An 18791-nucleotide genomic window follows, 5' to 3' on the forward strand; every position below is an offset into this window, starting at 1 on the left:
TATCAAAATCACCGAGAACATTTTTTAAAAAGCAGATTTCTGGGCCCCACATCCTGAAATCCAAAATCAGTCGGTCAAGGATGAGTCCTAGAAGTCTGTATGTTAACAAGCTTCTTGAGCAATTCTGATCCTAGGGCCACATTATTATCATCTTTTTAAAATGTACTTGTTTATGGAGCACAGCTTATAGTTTCAATGCAGGCATTGTATAATGATCAAATTGTTTCAATACAGTACATTGTGTAATGATCAAATCAGGGTAGTTAAGATATCCACCATCAAAATATTTATCACTTCTTTGTGGTGATAACATTCAAGGTCCTCTTTTCTAGCTATCTTGATATATACAATATTATTAGCTATAGTCACCCCACAACACCCCCAGGACCACATTTTTAAAAGTGATGTGGGAAATGAACTAATGAAGTTCTCATGTTTGATGTAGCTTGTGCCTGGGTCCAGCAAATTCATATCGTTATTCAGGTTTTGCCCTCTCCCAGGGTTAAGAACACAGGAAGTGAGAGACAGAGCAGAACTCTAGCCTACATTCTGACTCCCTGCCCTCTATGCCGCAATAATGTCCCGGCCTACAGAGCTGAATCTGCCCAGGACGGGTCTTGTTCTCTTTAGCCTGAAGGGGCTTTAACAGGATATATATAGCAGTTTCCAGAGCTTTATGTTATTCTTAATCTATCAAACAGTTTTAGAAAAACATCCAGCAGCTACTGTGAAGACATAGACTGTAAGCTTCCATCCTAGTAAGAAATGTATCTCCCTAAACAATACCCACATTTATTGTCTTATAGCCATGCTCAGCTCTCCAAGAAAAACCAGATATCAAAGATAATGGAGAATTTGTGTTTAAACACAGTGTTGTTTGAAGCTCAGTTCTCTTTCCTCTCTATATATACATATATTACTCCTATTTACATAAACAGTGTTAAATAAAATGCTTTTCTTTAGGTATTTCTATTCATAAAGCATGCTATTTTCCTAATAAAATAATTCATTGCATATATATATATATATATATAAGATATATATAAGATATACATAACTTGTGTTTTATATATATATAAAAATAATAAGACGAGCTTCTTTTTGCTTTTAGAAAAGTCAGGGATGCTGGTTGGGGAATTTTCTCAAGATTTCAACTGGGGCTTTCTTCAATACAGCAAGTGTTCTTGTCCTATTAGACAGAAGGCCACTTCTCACTTTACTCTCCTGCCAATCACCATGATCTAACCTTGAGCCATCCACAGTATACTTGACTGTTCCTTCTCTCTCTCCTATTTTCATCCAGCAGCTCTCATAGCAGCATCCTAAATGATGTTTGCACCCCAAGCTATAATCACAGGCTTCTTATTGCTCTTCTCGTCTCCATGATCTCTCATATCACAATACATTCCCTCTATAATACCTTGGTAAGTCTAATACAGTGATTTTAAATGGTTGCACTCCTCCTTAAAGCAAGAGCTAAAGACTTTCCTAACTCCCTTCCTAGCTTTATCTCCCACTACATATATTTAATCCCACATTTTAGAATAATACATGTATACACACTTATCTCATGGATATGTTTCTAAAAATTTAATGTTTATATTTACCGAGTTAACAAAATGCCTGAAAGGTTTGTAAACGAACCTATGAAGAAAGAGATAAAAACAAAAAGCAATTTAAAGCAAAATACTGCATAAACTATGACAAATCATGTCTATGCAACACAATTATTGTTAAGTGTGCTTTTCTATTTGCCACTTTCCTAAAAGCATGGCTATTTCTGGAGCCGGGGAGAGCCATTATTTCTTGGTGACCTTTAACTCCCCATGTGTAAAGACTCTGTTCTAACACTCTAAGAGGCTGTTTCCTGTACAAGGTCTGTTTATAAAGGAAAATAGACAGCTGTTCAGCTGCTTACCAGCCTCGGGTACCTCTGTGGGAAGCCTTTGGAAACAAAGAAGCTGGATTCTCCTGCTGGATATAATTTTATGAGCTCTGTAGGGGAATTTCTTTATGATATTTTTCTCTCCTGTGCATAATGTATACTGATGATTATTCTGAAAACCAATTCTTATAACATTTTTAGAAATCACAAGCCCTAACACTCATCTAATTTTAGTCAGATAGGACAATTTCCACCTATCTACAAACCTTTAAAAGGAGCACATCTTTTTTTATGCTCATTTTTTCAATAATGCTACGTTATTGGAAAATAATCCTACATTTACCTGTTTTACATATTGTTTTTCAGTGTGTTCCAAATGTTATAATTAAAATACACATTAGTGTTGTTTTAACGCCCCATTGAGCACCCTCTAGACTTTAGATTGAGCAAGGGGGACACAATTCCATTCCAACTTTTCTTATAGTGATGTTCTTTAGCCCATAGTTGGCCTCTCCCTCCTCTAAGGATAGTGTCCCCTATTTTCTCTATAGTTTCTATAGAATTTGTGTTCCTGCCATGACTGCATTAATTTCCCTCACTAACTTACACACGTAGTGAGGGCATTATGCAAATGAAAACAAGCAGAGGTAAATTAAATTTATACTTTATTAAAATCAAACAATGCTTGCAACCTTGAAAATTGTATAACTGTACATGGTTCTTTATCAAGCTTCAGATAATGTCTGATTAAAAGACAATCGTACTGTATCAATAATGTCCAGCGATTTATGAATCTTCTTAAAACAACTGAAGGTGGGATTCATTACTTCTCATAGCCACTACTGACACATTCTGAAAGACATGAGAGAGTAAGGGTAGCACTGTGATACCTTTCCATGGGAAGTTCTGGCTCACTGGCAGAATTCTGCATTTTCCACCTTCTCCACTCCTAGAAATATTGCTGACAGGAAGTGCGACGAGGTATGCCTCACCTGGAAAGCTAACCTCTTGCAGCTCACATTGCAGTTTGAGTACCTACCTGTAGGCCATGAATATATTCTCGGGGTGCTAGAACCACTTCTAAGTAGAAATGATGGTGGGTACAAAGGGAATCAGAGGGAAGAGAGAAGAAAAAAGGGAAAATGTTGTTCCTTCACCTCTCCCCATGGGACAATCACATAAAACAGTTGTACAGCCCAGCCCGTGAAAGGATCTCATATATTATATTTACAAACTATAAAATAATGTGATTCCATCTGAGAAAAAAAATCACAGTACCTAAATGCAAACAGTATTTACTGGATTATTGTAGTCAACAGTATGACCAATATTTTTGTTTGTTTTCCATTAAGGTGACATATTTGTTTGATAATGGAGGGACAGTCTTCTTTGCTATATTTATGGCAATATGGGGTAAGTATGTTCTTTTATCACTTTCTGGTCCTCACTTTCTGAGGCTGTTGCTGTGTTTCTTCACATACACACACGCACAAACATCCTATATCAATTGAACAATAAGGTCTCTAGGTTGGTATTTGTTTTGTTTGCCCTCCCTATGTGTTCACTGCTTCTTTGAGAGTTTAACCCTTGCACTAACTCTCTGATTACTGAAGCCTAGATCTTCTTACACTAAAGAGCATGTTTTCCCTGACAAAGTGGGTGGTAATTAAAAACGGAAACATACCAAAATGTAAATTAAGCTTCTTGTATATTACTCATAAAAGTGATGCTCAGAAAATTTTGTTTGTTTAATATTTTCATTCATCTTTTCTTTTATCTTATGCTTCATACATTTAGAGAAGCAGAATTTATTCCATATCTGATTGAGCAATAATGTCTAATATATAATAAATCTTGTTCCTATCTAACAATTTAAAACTATGCAAATTGTGTATGGATATATTCTTTGGCTGACTTTTATCACCATGACTTTATTGAGTTTTTAAGGCACCCAATTAATTGAAGACTAATGTATAGATAAGTTGGAATTCCCCAATCTTTGAAGAGTTTTAGAGAAGCTATAACTATCTGGTTAGGGTCAGCTTGCTGCTACGGTCCGTAGAATACAGTCATTGTCATTGACAACTTGGCAACTCAAGGGGCTGACCTTGTATGTGCTAATGCAGAAAAGTAAAAAGAATACAGGTCTCTCATTCCTATTACCTTAATCTCCCAGGAACACAAACTCTGGGCCATATCTTCTTTATAGCTTTAAGTCAAAATTAAAAAAAAAAAATCACCCTTCCAATTTTCCTTCAAGAAAATGCTAATCTTGATTTATGGCAACAGGAATGCATGTGGAACAGTGAAGAGACAACAATATTGGTTTTTGTCCAATAAAAAGTAAAAATATAGTTTTGGTTCTCTGTTTCTGTTGAAAGATTTTATTATTAAATTATTAGATAGGGCTGTCGTGGTGAAATTTTTAAGTTTTACTTGATTCCATAGACATTTCCCACTAAGAAAGAAACAGACCAAACTACAAATTGTTCCTTAATAGATGCTTCAGCACAGCCAAAAATTGTTAAGAATGGAAAACTCTTGGATGATTTATCCTCTCTGTGTTTCTGCTACTCATCTCATACTTCTACAATTCCCCTTGGCACAATCTACACAACACTGATCTTGCATAACCTTTTGGAAGACGAGTTTGTTAAAAGGCCGAGATGTAGATGAACACTTGCCATCTGAACCTTCTTCCTCATAGTTTTATACTGAGGTACGAAGTGGAGGTATGTCGTTCATAGGAATGTCATCACATGCATTTTCTTGTCCTTCTGGCATGGATGAATTATTCACAGTTGGGTTGCAGTAACTAGAATTCCCAAAACTCACATCATAAGGTTCCGGTGCATTGTCTAATCGTAGAACTAAAAAAGTAACAAATAAACAAAATTGTTTTATACCACTTGCTTGAAAAACGCACACTCAGGCATCTACCACGTTATAGAAATTGTTCTAGTTGAATAAGTAAGGACATCTTTTATATGGGCTTTTCAGATATTAGTTTTGAAATTTTTAATAAGTAGATATTTTTCAAGCTACATTTTTTCTAAGACTAAGAGGACAGTCTTAGTTCCAAAATTTCACTGCAAGTGGACCCAAATAAAGGAACTCAGGAAGAGATCACAATATAAATGTACCAATACCTTGTATAAAAAAGGATAGATATATGTCTCATTGACTTTTGAATCTTGTGATTTCAGAGCCTTGTCAACATGTTCAGAATTTTTAACTTCTGTATAAAAAATAATTTTTAAAAAATGAGGGCGTTAATTTTAAAACCAATGCCATTATTTTACCAAAAATCTTAATATCTTCATCAAGTCATTTAAGGTGGAGAAAGGAGAAAACTGTATGAGAAAGTTTATGTTTCCTTCTGATAGATCCAAGTTATTGTTAACTTGAGGTTTTCTGTTTAATGATACAAGTTTTTTTTTTCTTTTTTGACAAATAGCCAATTATTTCCTTAGTAATCTTGGATTCATTCTGAAAGGAAAACTAGGCATGTACTATGTGTCTTAAAGTATTGCAAACAGTGACTATTAATTAAATTAGTATTCTAATTATTTAGTTGGGCATTATTATATGCTTACCTACCTATTCCTTAAACCATTTATTTTACAAACTAGGCTCCCAGGAATCTTTGGTCTTTGGGAGAAGTGTTTCAAAGCTGTCTTGAAAGGGGTAGGTGATATGATTGAGTTTTTCCTCTATGTCTTAATTACAATAGCTTAGATTGTATCAATTTGACTGAAATTCTATGTGAGATTACATGTGAAGATAAGGTTTTTAGGTTTAAAAACAGTTCGGAAATCTCTATGGTTAGAAATCCTATCTTTTGAACTCGATGAGTGTCAGTTTTTGTTTTATACGGATTACCAAAGACCAATAGTTAATTAAGTTAGTTTCAATTAAATTGACAATTAATGAATTTGGTTCTGAATATATGAGTAATATATCAGTCGTGATCTGAACTCATCAAAACTCAATAAGATTTCATCAATGGTACCTATCAGGGGCATTTAATTATTTGTTATTGTGGGAGGAGTCCCTTGTGCAAGCTAGAAGAAAGATTTTTTTCTGAAGCATAAAAAGAGGGATGAGTTAAGCATCTGAAGTGATTTCATTTCTGTTCTAATTGATATTATATTATTAAAGATCAAACTCACTACTTTATTTTTAGCATATACATTTCTCATTCATAGTTATTATGGTTGGCTTTTTCCATCATGAGTGGAATATTGCTGAATTAAAGTGTATTGTGATTTTATGTGATCAAATATACAACTTTTAGATATTATGTTTTAGAGTCTCATTAATGGAGGACTGATGTCTCTGTATAAACTTTAGAAAAATCCCAAATTAGAATAAATCTTTCTTCAAATTACTGCTACTAAGAGGTTTAAAAATTGCAGAGAATGGCTTTGCAGTCACTTGCGAACAAAACTGGCCATTTTCTTTTCTTTATCATACTCCTGTTTTCCAATTTTATATGTACATTTTAAATTCTGAGATTACAATTTAAAACCAATTTTGTTGTAATGAGCAACAGTCCCACATGGTTTTTAAATTTCCACTCACAGGTCTATAATTATTTTGGTTTTGTTCTTTGAGAAACAGAAGGTGGATCAGAATAAATCTTTAGTGTGTTTGTTGTGTAAGTCCCTGAATCCCTTCTAGGCAGTTCAGCGAACATTCGCATCCTCACTTATTTAAAATCACTGTGACCAACTGAAGTTCGGAAAGTAGTTTTTACCTGGTTCGTTCCTGTCGTCATAAAGTCGCCGATGGGAAAATGAATCCGTTTTCCTTTTTCCACACAATAAGTAGCCAACAAGACTAAGCAATGAAGCACCCAGAATAGCACCTAAAATGGCCCCAAATACTACTCCTGTATTTCTATTCTCTAGAGAACAAAAAATAATAATTTACAGATAAGAAATAAGAAATAATTATTCAAAGAACAGAAATATATCTATGTGGGTGTTCTGTATATCAAAGAATGTTTAACAATGGTTATCTTAAATTAGAAATGGTGTGTGTGTGTTTTATAAAGTACTGAGTATTTGGGATATACTGACAAAATATACTTCTTGATAAAACCACGCTTCTAATTTTAATTACACTGGAATACTTCTTTTTTTTCTTCTTTTTTTTTTTTTTTTTTTTGTGACCAGTAAGGGGATCGCAACCCTTGGCTTGGTGTCGCCCACACCACGCTCAGCCAGTGAGCGCACTGGCCATCCCTATATAGGATCCGAACCCGCGGCCTCGGCGCTTCCAGCGCTGCACTCACCCGAGTGCACCGCGGGGTCGGCCCTACACTGGAATACTTATAAGTCTTAGTTTTATAACTGTGTCTCATTACTTATTAACATCAATAATACTAAAGTGCCATTTTTGTGCTCCATTAAGATCTAATTTCACTGTTGAATGCTGTATTAAGTTCTTTTGTGACTTCTGAATCTCAGATGAACTTTAAAAATGACATAAATTTTGACCTTGTTTCTATGCATAATTCTATAGCTAAAAAGCTAATAGGAGTAAATGGGTAATAGAAAATGAATTCACAAAACCTGAAGTAAAAAGCTACTGTAAGGAAAAAGCAATATATTCTGATTCAGGCTATTCCCAAATAGGACAAATGGACCAAGGCATGATGTTTGCAATGTCTTGCACGTCAACAGTTGTGTAGGTATGAGTTAAGGAAGTCCAAAATTTCACTATATCATCCCCTTTAATGAGTACCTTATTTGATGACTAAGTCATCAATAAATGATTTACTGCTCCCTAAACTCATACTTAGTGTGTTTTCTTTTCAATCTTTTTATTTTTTTGAGAAACTCATTAAATGGGTAGGCAAGGGGTCTTCTAAGGTTTCTGATTCTCTATAAAATCCATTTTCTAAGAAAAAAGTAACTTTCATGTTGGAGTACAGTATAATTATTCTAAAATAAAAGAGAAGCAAAATTAATTTTTTTAGATAAAAGAGGAACGGTAGGAGTAAGTACTTAATATTCTCAACATGTCTGTTGTGTTTAGATAGAGAAACTAGAGAGTATTTTTTAAGTCTTTCTAATGGAATACCAGAGCATGTATGCATGACAGGATGTGTTAAAATTATAGCTGAGGGCCGACCAGTTAGCTCAGCTGGTTAGAGCACAACCAACCTTGCAACATTAAGGTCAAAGGTTTGGATCCCCATACAGGCCAGCTGAAAAAAAATGTATAGCTGAAATGAGAACATATGCACATATTCAGTATATTGATTGTGGTGCTATAATAAAGCCTGGATTTCATAATTTAAAAGTTTTCCTGTACAATGGCAAAAACTTTCAAATAGAAATTTGTATATATGATTGTTTTTTACATCATTAACATAATCTCTAAGTAAACTGCATTGGAAGTCAGTGAGTTCATGGGAAAAAACAGTATTTAAAAAAATTTTTTGAGGGGAAAAAAACAGGGTTAGACCTGAAAAAATAAACCAAGATGAATGAATTATTAAATCATAGCCATCTCTCCCATTTTATGTCTTAAAGCTTGACATAATCTCTAAATGAAACATAAAACATGTCCATATAACAAATTTTCTTGTGATACTTAAGCTAAATTCCATTGTTATGGTATTCATTAGGTACTAAACTAAAAATTATGGAGATTTCCTTTTGTTGAATTTGTTTAATTTTCTTTTAAAATCAGTGTTCTACTGTTGTCCTGTGATTGCTGTGTAGTTTCAGATAAATTATAAATTTATTCATTTTGCACAATTTTTCAAAACTGCATACATATATTTTTAAAGTTAAGTTGTATAGTATTTCTATAAGCATGTGATATTCTAGTATCTCAAAACTATACCACTGCCTCAGTCTCCATATTTTCTCATCCTAACCTACATCTCATTTTATCCTTTTGTTTCTTTATGCTCCCATATAGTGATTACTAGTATATGCTAAGTTAAACTGTAAAACTACTTCACTATTTCCAATTAATATAATGGTTGCCCCTAAAAGTAAGAACCACCTGTGCTGTTGCATTTGCCTCTATTTCTCTAACATGGCACATTCTTTAGACTTAATATGTATGACTTTTTTGGAGGTTCAATTTCACATAAAATAAAAGTTAAATTCATTTATATTTACCTTTTTGGGGGTCTGATGTATTTGGGAAGAGTTTTGAATTATTGGTGAATTTTAAGGTGGGCTGTATAGTTGTCTTTTCTTGATAAGGAGTAAACCCAGCAAAGCTATTGCTGTTTGTGGCAAGCCATCCAGTTGGTTTCGTTATCAAGGGGGTCGCAGACTTGGTAGTTGGTGGTGAAGGGAGGATGCTAAGTGTGGTGGAACTGTTGTCAGAAGTTTTAATGGTATCATTAACCAAAGACACAGTGAACTTTTCAGAAGATACAGCAGTTGTAGCACTGGGAATTGCTGAGATTGGCAAAGGGTTTTTATCTGCTATAGATGAGTTCCATGGCAATTTTGAAACAAAGCTATGAATCAGGGAAGGGCTTGTTGAAAACATGGATGTGGGTATTGGACTCCCAGAAAAGTTTTCTGTTGACAAGTTACCAGAGGAATCTGGATTTTCAGGGATTTTGTTTGCTAGATCCAAAAAAGGGACCTTACTTTCCTTGGGATTGAAAGTGTTTCTATTTTCTTTATCTGAATTTAAACTTGCTTCTTTTTCCACAGAAATAGTTTTATTTTCCATTATTTTAAAATTTTCTGCAATGCTCTGTGTTGAGTTTATTTCTAGATTTTCTTTCCCATGGCTCCCAAATAGTAGTGAACTAAACAAAGTTGAAGTATACAGAATTTTGACTGAGGTCAACATTATAGCCTTCTTTGGTATCGGTCTCAATAAAAGAAATCTGAAAGAAAATAACAATAATTTTAATTAATGAATTAATCATTCTGAGTTTTTAAAGTGGATCTATATGTTTAAAGTCATAAAAATTCAGAGACATAAGGTTGAGATCATATTACATTCTTTATTTAAAAATTTATTTTCTGTGTTATACACTTACAGTCACTAAGTTCTATTTTCTATATAATATTTCTTTCTTCCTTTCTTCTAGGGAAATGCCATGCAAAACTTTTGTCAAATCAGACTCCACTATTTCAAAGATCATTTAGATTGGGACAAGTTGGAAAAAAACAAAACAAATATATTTTCTATATATATTTTTTGTTTTTTATATATAATTCAAGATGAACTGTATATATGCACAAACACATTTATTTGTGTATATATAAATGTATGTATATATACATATATATATTAAACTTCATATAAACTGCCAAGTAAAATTTTTAAAATACTGTAAATATAGTACATGTAGAGCTAACTCGTTTCTTCAATCTATTTAAGAAAACATGTTCTTGATAAAGATGTAAAATTGGGAATATTTATTGTAAAAATGACATTACTCATTATACACTAACTGTTCCATGTATTGGTTTTTTAAAAATAAGTCAGTCAGGAACTCCCTTGAATATGTTTTTAGTTTGAGTTTTCTGAATTTGAAGTTAATACTCTTTTTGTTTTACAATACTTTTTATTTCATGATGCTCTTCTTCCTACTTAACCCCAAGTTATAGAGAATTAGAAAGACCTTTAGCTTTTAGGATATTCTTTAATCTTACTACCTTATTTTATAAATGTAGAATATGGTTGCGGGTATGTGTGGAAAAATTCACCTAGTAGATAATGGCAGAGTTGGGGCATGAAACCTTGGTCCTGACCTCTAACTCAAGCACACTACTCTGCCTCTTAAGAGTGGAAGTGCCACGATTCATAAATTTGTTCATATGGAAAAAGGTTTTAGAATCAGGTTTCTAATAAAATTCTGGCTTCTGTCAAAAATAACCCGTGAAAAATAATCATCCTAAGAAGAAGTTACTTCATGATGATTATAGTAATTAAGGTGACTCACAGTGTTTTTCTGAAGACTAAATGAGATGATTTAAGTAGATGCACTCTGAACAACATCTGGCCTAAAGTTAGAACTTACTAGATGTTAACCTCTATTTATTATTATTCAAATAATAATATCTCCATAGTGCCTTGCAGGTTACAAAGCTTACGACATCATCTCACTTGATCCTCGTAATGATCCCTTGAGACGAAAAGAGTACCTTGTATGATAACATTTTGCAGCTGAAGAAACTGAGGTTCAGAGTGGCTAGTAAAGGAAGCTAGTAAACAGAAGAGGCGGCACTCAAAGCCAAGTGGACTGACTCCAACTTAATTAGGTGCTAAAATTTAAGTGCTTTTAACTGAAATTTATTATTAAAAGAAAAGGTTAGCTTATTCCTCCTCAAGCAATAAAGTCTGAGAACCACTTTCTTGTTCTTTGAATTGGACTTTATTCTGCACTAAAAGCCTCCAGACTGACTGAGATAGGAAAAGGAGGAGGTGCAACTGCTATTCTTTAGGTCTCCTATTGCCTTCCATTTTTCAAGAGCTCTCCCTGAAATGTTTACAAATATATTCAACCTTGCTGATCTTTTGTTAGGGTCTAAGGAGCCTCTCAGTACTCCCTCTGATTATCTTTTAGTTTTAAGTATCGCCCACCCCAACTTTTACTTAATGATTTTTCACATAGTACTGCAACTTAAATATTGTAATACATCCCGATATAATATTTTCCTTCAAAAGCTTTTAGCAAGCAGTCTATGCCTGTGGATTCCTAAGGTTTTAGAGATGTAGTATCTTCTGTGCCCTATGCTTATCCCCTAAGAAAAGTCTGTTTAAAAAGAAAGGCAGACATACAAAAACATTCATATCAGCATTATTTATGAGAGTCTCCAACCTAAATGTCCATTAGTAACAGATTGGGTAAAAAATTGTGGGATATTCATACAGTGAAAGTTAACAAAGGAGAGCTTCATGTAACAATATGAATGATTATAACAAATATAATACAGAGCTTAAAAAGCAGTTGTATTTCCATGCATATAAATTTCAAAATTAGGCAAAAAGCTATATAATATTAGAAGTCAGGAAAGTGGTTACTTGTGGGAAGGAAGGAAACAGTATGGATTGAGTGGGGCATGGAAGGACTTCTAGTGTGCTGGTGATACTGTCTCTTGACCTGATAGGGATTACATAGGTGTTTGTATTTGTGATAATTCTACTCATTTACATTTTATTCACATTTCTGTGATAACCAAAAAAAAAAAAAAAATTATTTACATCCTAAAAATGTTTGACATAATTGCAAATTATGTTACTATTGTGCATTTGGTATACCAGATGCTTTACACATTTTTCATTTAATTCTTACCCAAAACAATCAAACAATGAGGAATGGGTTTATTACCCATTTTACAGATAATTAAGTGAGGCATAAAGTATGTGAATAATGTGTCCAAGGTCACATAGTTAGTGACTGAAAGAAAGGGTTAGGATTCAACCTCGGAGTGTCTGAGTTAAAGCTAATAAGTATTCATTTTTGTAACAGAAGTTGCAAAGGAGTATAGGACGTGGTACCCAGCTGCTTTTTAGAACTTCTTGCTACCATTTTCTTAGCACAGCCTCTCCAAATTTAATTATTTTAACCAGACCAGTTTATACTCCCACTTTTTAAAAACACTAGAAATATAGGGCCTCTGTCTAAGAACTTCTCATATACACTAAATACACTTTTACCCTAATTTAAGAAAAATCCAACTGTCTATGTTTTCCAGATGAACACCATGTAGTTTTACCACGTAGTTTACAGATTAACATTAACAAACCACAAGTGATTATCGCCAGGACCTGTAATTGACCAATATTTCATTAAGTTGATGCCTTACCTAGCACGTTTAAAAGACAGTTCACTTTACTTTAAAAATAGTTATGTGTCCCTTTTCAGAAACATCCTCCTCCTGTGAACTCTGCAAAGTTCATAGCAAACATAGTCTTTTTCATTATCTACTGCCAATGATCTGATTTGTGAATTGTACTCAGCCACTCCTTTTATCATTACCATGTGGTTTGACGAGCTTTCCCTATACCTAAGCATTTTGATTGTTTTCTTTTCCTAATAAAGTGGTCACCAGAAGGGAAAAAAAGGTCCTCAGATGTTTTAGTTTTCTTATAGTGTTACACGAGTAACGTGGCATTGAGCTTTCATTCACTTCCTGTAATAAGAATCTACATATCATGAGTCAACAAAAGTGAGTTTAATTTCATTATCCCTGTTTCACTTTGCCTTTAACATTGAACCACCAAGGGGATCTCTCATTGCTTCACCCAGTTTTTGACTGCAAATTGAAAACTTATGGGAACGACACCCCAAATGAGCCCAAGCATTCTGTTACTGCCTATAATTTATCTCCTGGGAAAAGAAGAGAATGAGAGAGAGGGATAAGAAAATATGTTGTGAATGCTATTTACAGTTTATTCAGAAATTAATACTGCTGTTGATAAGGTTTTTCTGAAGATTGATTTATTCCTGTTGTCCCGACATTGCAGCGGGGATCAACTTTGCCTCCGCTCCCTGGCTTAGAAACCAGAGAACCGGGTTACACCTCTTACTCAGGTCACTTTTATCTTAAAGGCATAGAAGCAGCCAGGAATGGAAGCCTTCAGCCCTAAACAATGAACAATGAACACTGAAAAAAGTACACTGTCAGCAACAACATTAGTGGAGGTAGTACAGAAGCTCTGGGGAGCAACATGTAAAATCTGTGTTTTTTCTCTTTGCACTTTCCTTTCAGCATCTCTCCAACTCTAGACTTCATGTACTTAAACCGTGTTGTATACTTGTTACATAACTGTAGTCGTGTTGGATTATGGGTGGTGTGCTTCTCTATGCCCAAGTTCATCTGTCAAGCAGGTGCTCTGTGGGGGCAGCCAGAAGGTGGGATGAAAGGAAATCAGGAGACCCAGGTAGCATAATTTCACCTCCTGATCTTTGCCTCTTGTACCTGAGTGGTAGCACCAAGAAGAATTTTGAAGGTGTAACACAGGAACAGAGCTATCATCACAAACTTAAAATACTTCTAGGGATAGAATTACAACAAAGGGAACAGGAAAAGAGAGGAGGATTTCCAGCTACTTCGTGATACCTTAAATATAGATTATAAACTTTCTTGTATATATTGAAGTATTTTTTATTGTTTCCAGTATTTATCAACTTTTAAAATATACTTTCAGAGTGAGTGTGTTGCACTGCTTTAAACAATTCCTCTACACAGAGAGAATGAACACTATTTTCTCTTTCTTTGGTATTGGCAGTGAACTGTGGTTTCACATTACCACTTTTGCATAGAGAGCTGCAGAAGGTGGTGAGAGAGGGGAAAAAACAAACAAACAAACAAAAAAACCCCAAACCAAAACCTCTGACCATTAAGGGAAGCAAAACCACATTTTGAGTGCATATTTTGTTTCCTCTTAAATGCGTGAAGTCATTATCTTGCACAGCCTCCTTATTGTAACTAAGTCATACCCATTTTATACTGAGCTTTGAAAACAAAATAAGGAGGTGCCCTGGTTTGAGTCATATAATTAACTCATGAAAGGGAAAAGCAATGGTAGTCATTCTAAACTAAATCCAAAATCAGAAAATTTAAATTATATCATCAGTCAGGTACTCCGAGGGGATAATATAAAAACATGATTTTATAGTGAAATAACTAATGAGCATACATTGTGCTACCTTTTCTCCCAGTTGCATTTGATCATTTCTCCTTACAGATCTTAGGCTACAAATTAAGACAGATGGGTTTTGTTTGTCTGTGTCATCGGAAACTCAGTCTATCCTGTAGCTAATATTCCAGGCAGAACTTGAGTGTTACTCTGAGTGGCCTTTCTAACCTTGGACGGTATTCTGTTTTTCCTAAATAAAAAAGCCATAATAAATTAGGACATAAGAAATTATGCTTCTAAAAATGCCTCTTTATAGGAAGGTTTTGAAAGAGTGAGAAGCCAGAAAGTAAGATAGTACCTCAGGACCTTAGGCCTGTCATTTCACTTTTATTTTATTTAAAAAGGAAGAAAATAAATACAAAGAAAAGAAAAGTCTGGCTTTTCTTCAGGAAAAAAATAAAAAGCACATTTCAAAAGTTTGTGAACATCATTCTAACTCAAAGACTTGGGTATACATAAATCCAGGAAAAATGTAGGGAAGGTTATACTAACTGCTAACTTGGGAGTTCTCAGTTGTAAACTTTGGTACTTAAATAATTAAATGCATGAATGTCAAGCTTGAAAAGAATATGTTTTCCATTCCCAAGCATGAGTTTTTTAGCCATCTATTATACTTCACTGTTTGTGGGAACAGCGCTATGGGTCAAATAGAGAGTGGGTAAACGGGAAATCTGTATCTCTTTAATAAAGGAGACTTACCTAGCCACAAAATGAAAATTATTTTAAGAATCTTTATCCACATCTTTATTCCATAGGATATCTTCTGTAGTAACTGACATAGACGTTTAGGTTTCTAGTGAGTGCTATACCCATGCATACAAATGCTAACTAAAATAATTATATGTATCACATTTTCCCGACTTAATTATGAAAATCTTGGAAAAAGATGTGTAGAAGCTTCTAATTTATAATAATAATATAATATAATCTTATAATTTATAGAACTTTTTAAAAAAATTTATATTCTAATACTTAGAGCAAGAACCTTTAAGCCCAAATTCATAATTTAAATCTAAGTATTTAATTTATATTCGTGCCACTATTTCCATTTTAAACATCTTGAAACCTTTACAAAGATCTGACTTAAGGAAATTCTATTTGGTAGTCAGTTAAGTTTTAAATAAGGCTTTTATTGAACTCTTCTGCTGGTTTCATCATCTTGCATATTTGGCAGTAATTCTCAAACTCATTTAACAATGAAAACGCTCATTTGGAAGATAATTACTTAATGAAACAACTACCTGTCTGTAAAAAGATTGCAGCAGCTACTTGCCACACTGTTCTGTCAAAAGTTGAGTTCACTTTGATTCTCTCTGGAGAGAGAGAGAAAGAGAAAGACAAAGAGAGAGAGAGACCTAAGTAATCCAGTACACACTTACCTTCGGGTCTAGGAGGTGTTTGCAAACGGGTATTGAAATATCTAGGTTGTCCTGGCTGGAATTAGTCTGCTGTTCATTAGAAAAAATAGATGGGTTAAGTGTGACAGTGTCTCACTGAGGAGGAAGGTGCCCGAGAAACAAAATTAGGTGGGGCTGGCTGTATCTTGCTTGTGTAATAGACACCCAAGAACTTGACTGACCTGCTTCTCAGCTGTAAGCATTAAGATATCACCTCATTCCAGCCTTTAACAAAAAAATAGGATAAAAAAAAGCCCAACCCTCCGGTTTTCATAGGTTGGTCATTTTGACTTTGGGGCAGGCTGGTTTTCGTCAGTGCTGGCAAAACAAGGGGAATATATTTCTTGCCCTAAGTGGAAAAAAAAAGGACAAAGACTTTGGGAACATCCCTGGTGTATCAGGAATTCCTGACACATTCTGGGTTCCCCCTTTTGCAGGTGAGGAAACCAAAATGAGTTGTGCCCTGCACCTCGTGTTGTTCTCTTAATACATAAACAAATCTTTCTCTCCCATGGTGGGTTGCCCTATATGTGTACTTTAAACCTGAACGGAGGAAGTGTAGTGGGGTCAATAGTGAGGGACCTTGTCTTCAGTGCACTGAAAATGGTCTTATAGAAAGTCACACAAAACACTAAGTGAATTAATGTGTATCAGGATCCTGGAGAAAGCTATGAAGTGTTAGGTTAGAAATAATACCAGGACTGAGATCTGGTTTCTTGCTGACTTTCAGGAGTTTGGGGAGAAACTGGGCCTGTCTGAGAATGGCCACGTGATCCTCAGTAATCCCGGAGCCTTCTCATTAAGTAATTTCCATTCTGTGTTCTCTTTGCTTTTACTCTCAATTTAGAAGCTGGAGAACTTCAAAAGGTGCCCAGGTAATGCTTGATTAAATACTAGAGTTGAATAACAACCTGGCATACTTCCTTCACTTCCTTTCACGGCTTATGAAAGGCAGAATAGTGAAACCAGGATTTTCTGCACATCAGTATTTGAGGACTGGTGCCAAGATCTGTTCATTTCAGTATGCCTGGGTTTCATACTTGGTTTCTGTTGTACAAGGATATAGATTTCCAACTGTTGGGAGAGAAACTGAAACTTTAGCTAAAATGCAGGAACTAGTGAGCTTCGAGTTGAATGCAAAGAATCTTCCCAGTTAATTGGCCCCAGGAAAGAAGGCAATTCTATACTTTTAAATTTTCTGAAGTCCAAAGCCTCCTTCAGAGTTTGATTAGAAATTAAATCAACTCCTAAAAAATATTTACTGAAAGGCTATTTAAGCTGCACTTGCACTGGTATCAAGAAAAGCAAGTTAAATTTAATCAAATAACTAGTTACTGAGTTATTAATAGTTTAATAGAATTCAGTTGGTTATTTGCAGATTAGCTGGTGAATAAGAAACAGTTCAGCTGAAAAAACTATTTTATGTGTACTTAGAGAACTGAACACAAATTGACAAGAATGGGTGTACCATGTTCTTAGGCATTTCCCTAGGTATGTGTAGGAATATCATTACCACTTTCTGACTTGACTATGGTAATTATGGCCTGTACTAGGCAAGAACATTATAAGGCACTTTTGCTATAAATCTCTGCTTTCACTGCCATAAGAGACAAAGCTGATCTCTCATAACCCTCTTTCGTGAAGACCCTAGCTGTGGGTTCAGAATCCTATTCATTAGTGCCTTCTTTATAAGCATAATCAATTGATTAGAACTCACCCTAAAAATAAACCCTACCTACACATCCTGTCTTGAACACATCTGGAAATAAAGTCATAAACAGCATGCATAAATTTAATGCCTCACTTGTTACTTAACTCACTTTGCTGTAATCAGAAACCTTTGTTAAGTCACCTGAGTTGTAGTTAAAAAGGAATTTCTTGCCAAACAAACAAATCTCACTTAGATACAGTTCCAGGTATGTACCATTTTCTAAGCAAGAACAATCCCATTCTAGACTTTGTTTCTCCAGAGAAACTCAACCATAAGGAAGAATTACCTGACAATTTCATCAACCAAGCCAGCTGAGTGACCTGTTGGGCAGTGCTTATGTAATTTTCTTGTACTTAACCTACTGTGGTGCCTTTCATCTGGTACTAGCCAATTGCTTTACACTCATTAGTTAAGTCATACAATATATACTGGAAAGATAAAAACCTCTTTGCCTGAAATGATGCAACCACTCACAAATGGAGTTTCCAGAACCTGAAGACACATTACTGTCACTTATGGGTTTGAAAACAAAGCCAGGATGTAGCTGGGGACTGCACCTCAAATGGAATCGAAACATCTTTCTGTATCCAAAGTAGTATCTTTTTGCGGAAATCTTATAGCATCAAATGTTTGATGCTGATGTCACACATAGGGAATTTGTTTGTATTGACCAAATTCATTGATAATGGGTTGTGAGTTTGAAACAGGCTATATACAGGGGGGACAAAACACTAAAGACAATAAAAAATTTGATTAATAATGAGATATGTTACAATATAGTTATTTTATTTGAGGGTACTTCAATGATATTCTTTATAAAGCAAATGGAATTTAATGGCTGGAAAATTTATTTGGGGATGATTCAACATTCTTTTAGAAGGGAAATAGAGAAATCATTTTCATGAATGCTAATAATGGTTTAACATGAAAGCTTATCTTTTTCCTAAGTCATCTGCTGTTATAATCTTCTTCACTTAACTATAACTTAATGGAAAGGTTAAATGTTCCATTTCAATACTAAGAAAATTCTAGGACTATGCCCTTTGTTAAGTAGAGGCATATGCTATGTTTTGACATAGCATATACATATATGCAAGTATACATACTTGCATGCAAACATACTAAACAGAGAAGTAAATAAAGTTGTAAAGCT

The 18791-nt window shown here is 34.5% G+C and overlaps 2 protein-coding genes across 4 annotated transcripts in view; one reads left to right on the plus strand and one right to left on the minus strand.

The window, feature by feature from the left end:
- ANO3 (anoctamin 3) overlaps nt 1-18791 on the plus strand; it is a 409115-nt gene that overhangs the window by 318491 nt on the left and 71833 nt on the right. For both annotated transcript variants that reach the window (XM_063094283.1, XM_063094284.1), the window contains one exon: nt 3238-3298. In XM_063094283.1, the coding sequence (XP_062950353.1) occupies nt 3238-3298 (61 nt within the window). The remainder of the gene's footprint in view (nt 1-3237; nt 3299-18791) is intronic.
- Nucleotides 4595-9739, minus strand: MUC15 (mucin 15, cell surface associated). Of its 2 annotated transcripts, XM_063095965.1 has the most exons (3): nt 9031-9739; nt 6645-6794; nt 4595-4755 (listed from the first exon to the last, which is right to left on the minus strand). In XM_063095965.1, exons 1-3 carry the CDS (start codon nt 9722-9724, stop codon nt 4595-4597), a joined length of 1005 nt encoding a protein of 334 aa, XP_062952035.1. In that variant the 5' UTR covers nt 9725-9739. The 2 variants fall into 2 exon arrangements, with proteins under 2 accessions (XP_062952035.1, XP_062952036.1); XM_063095966.1 differs by lacking the exon at nt 6645-6794.

The sequence above is a fragment of the Cynocephalus volans genome, chromosome 4 (assembly GCF_027409185.1).
Source record: "Cynocephalus volans isolate mCynVol1 chromosome 4, mCynVol1.pri, whole genome shotgun sequence".
NCBI lineage: Eukaryota > Metazoa > Chordata > Mammalia > Dermoptera > Cynocephalidae > Cynocephalus > Cynocephalus volans.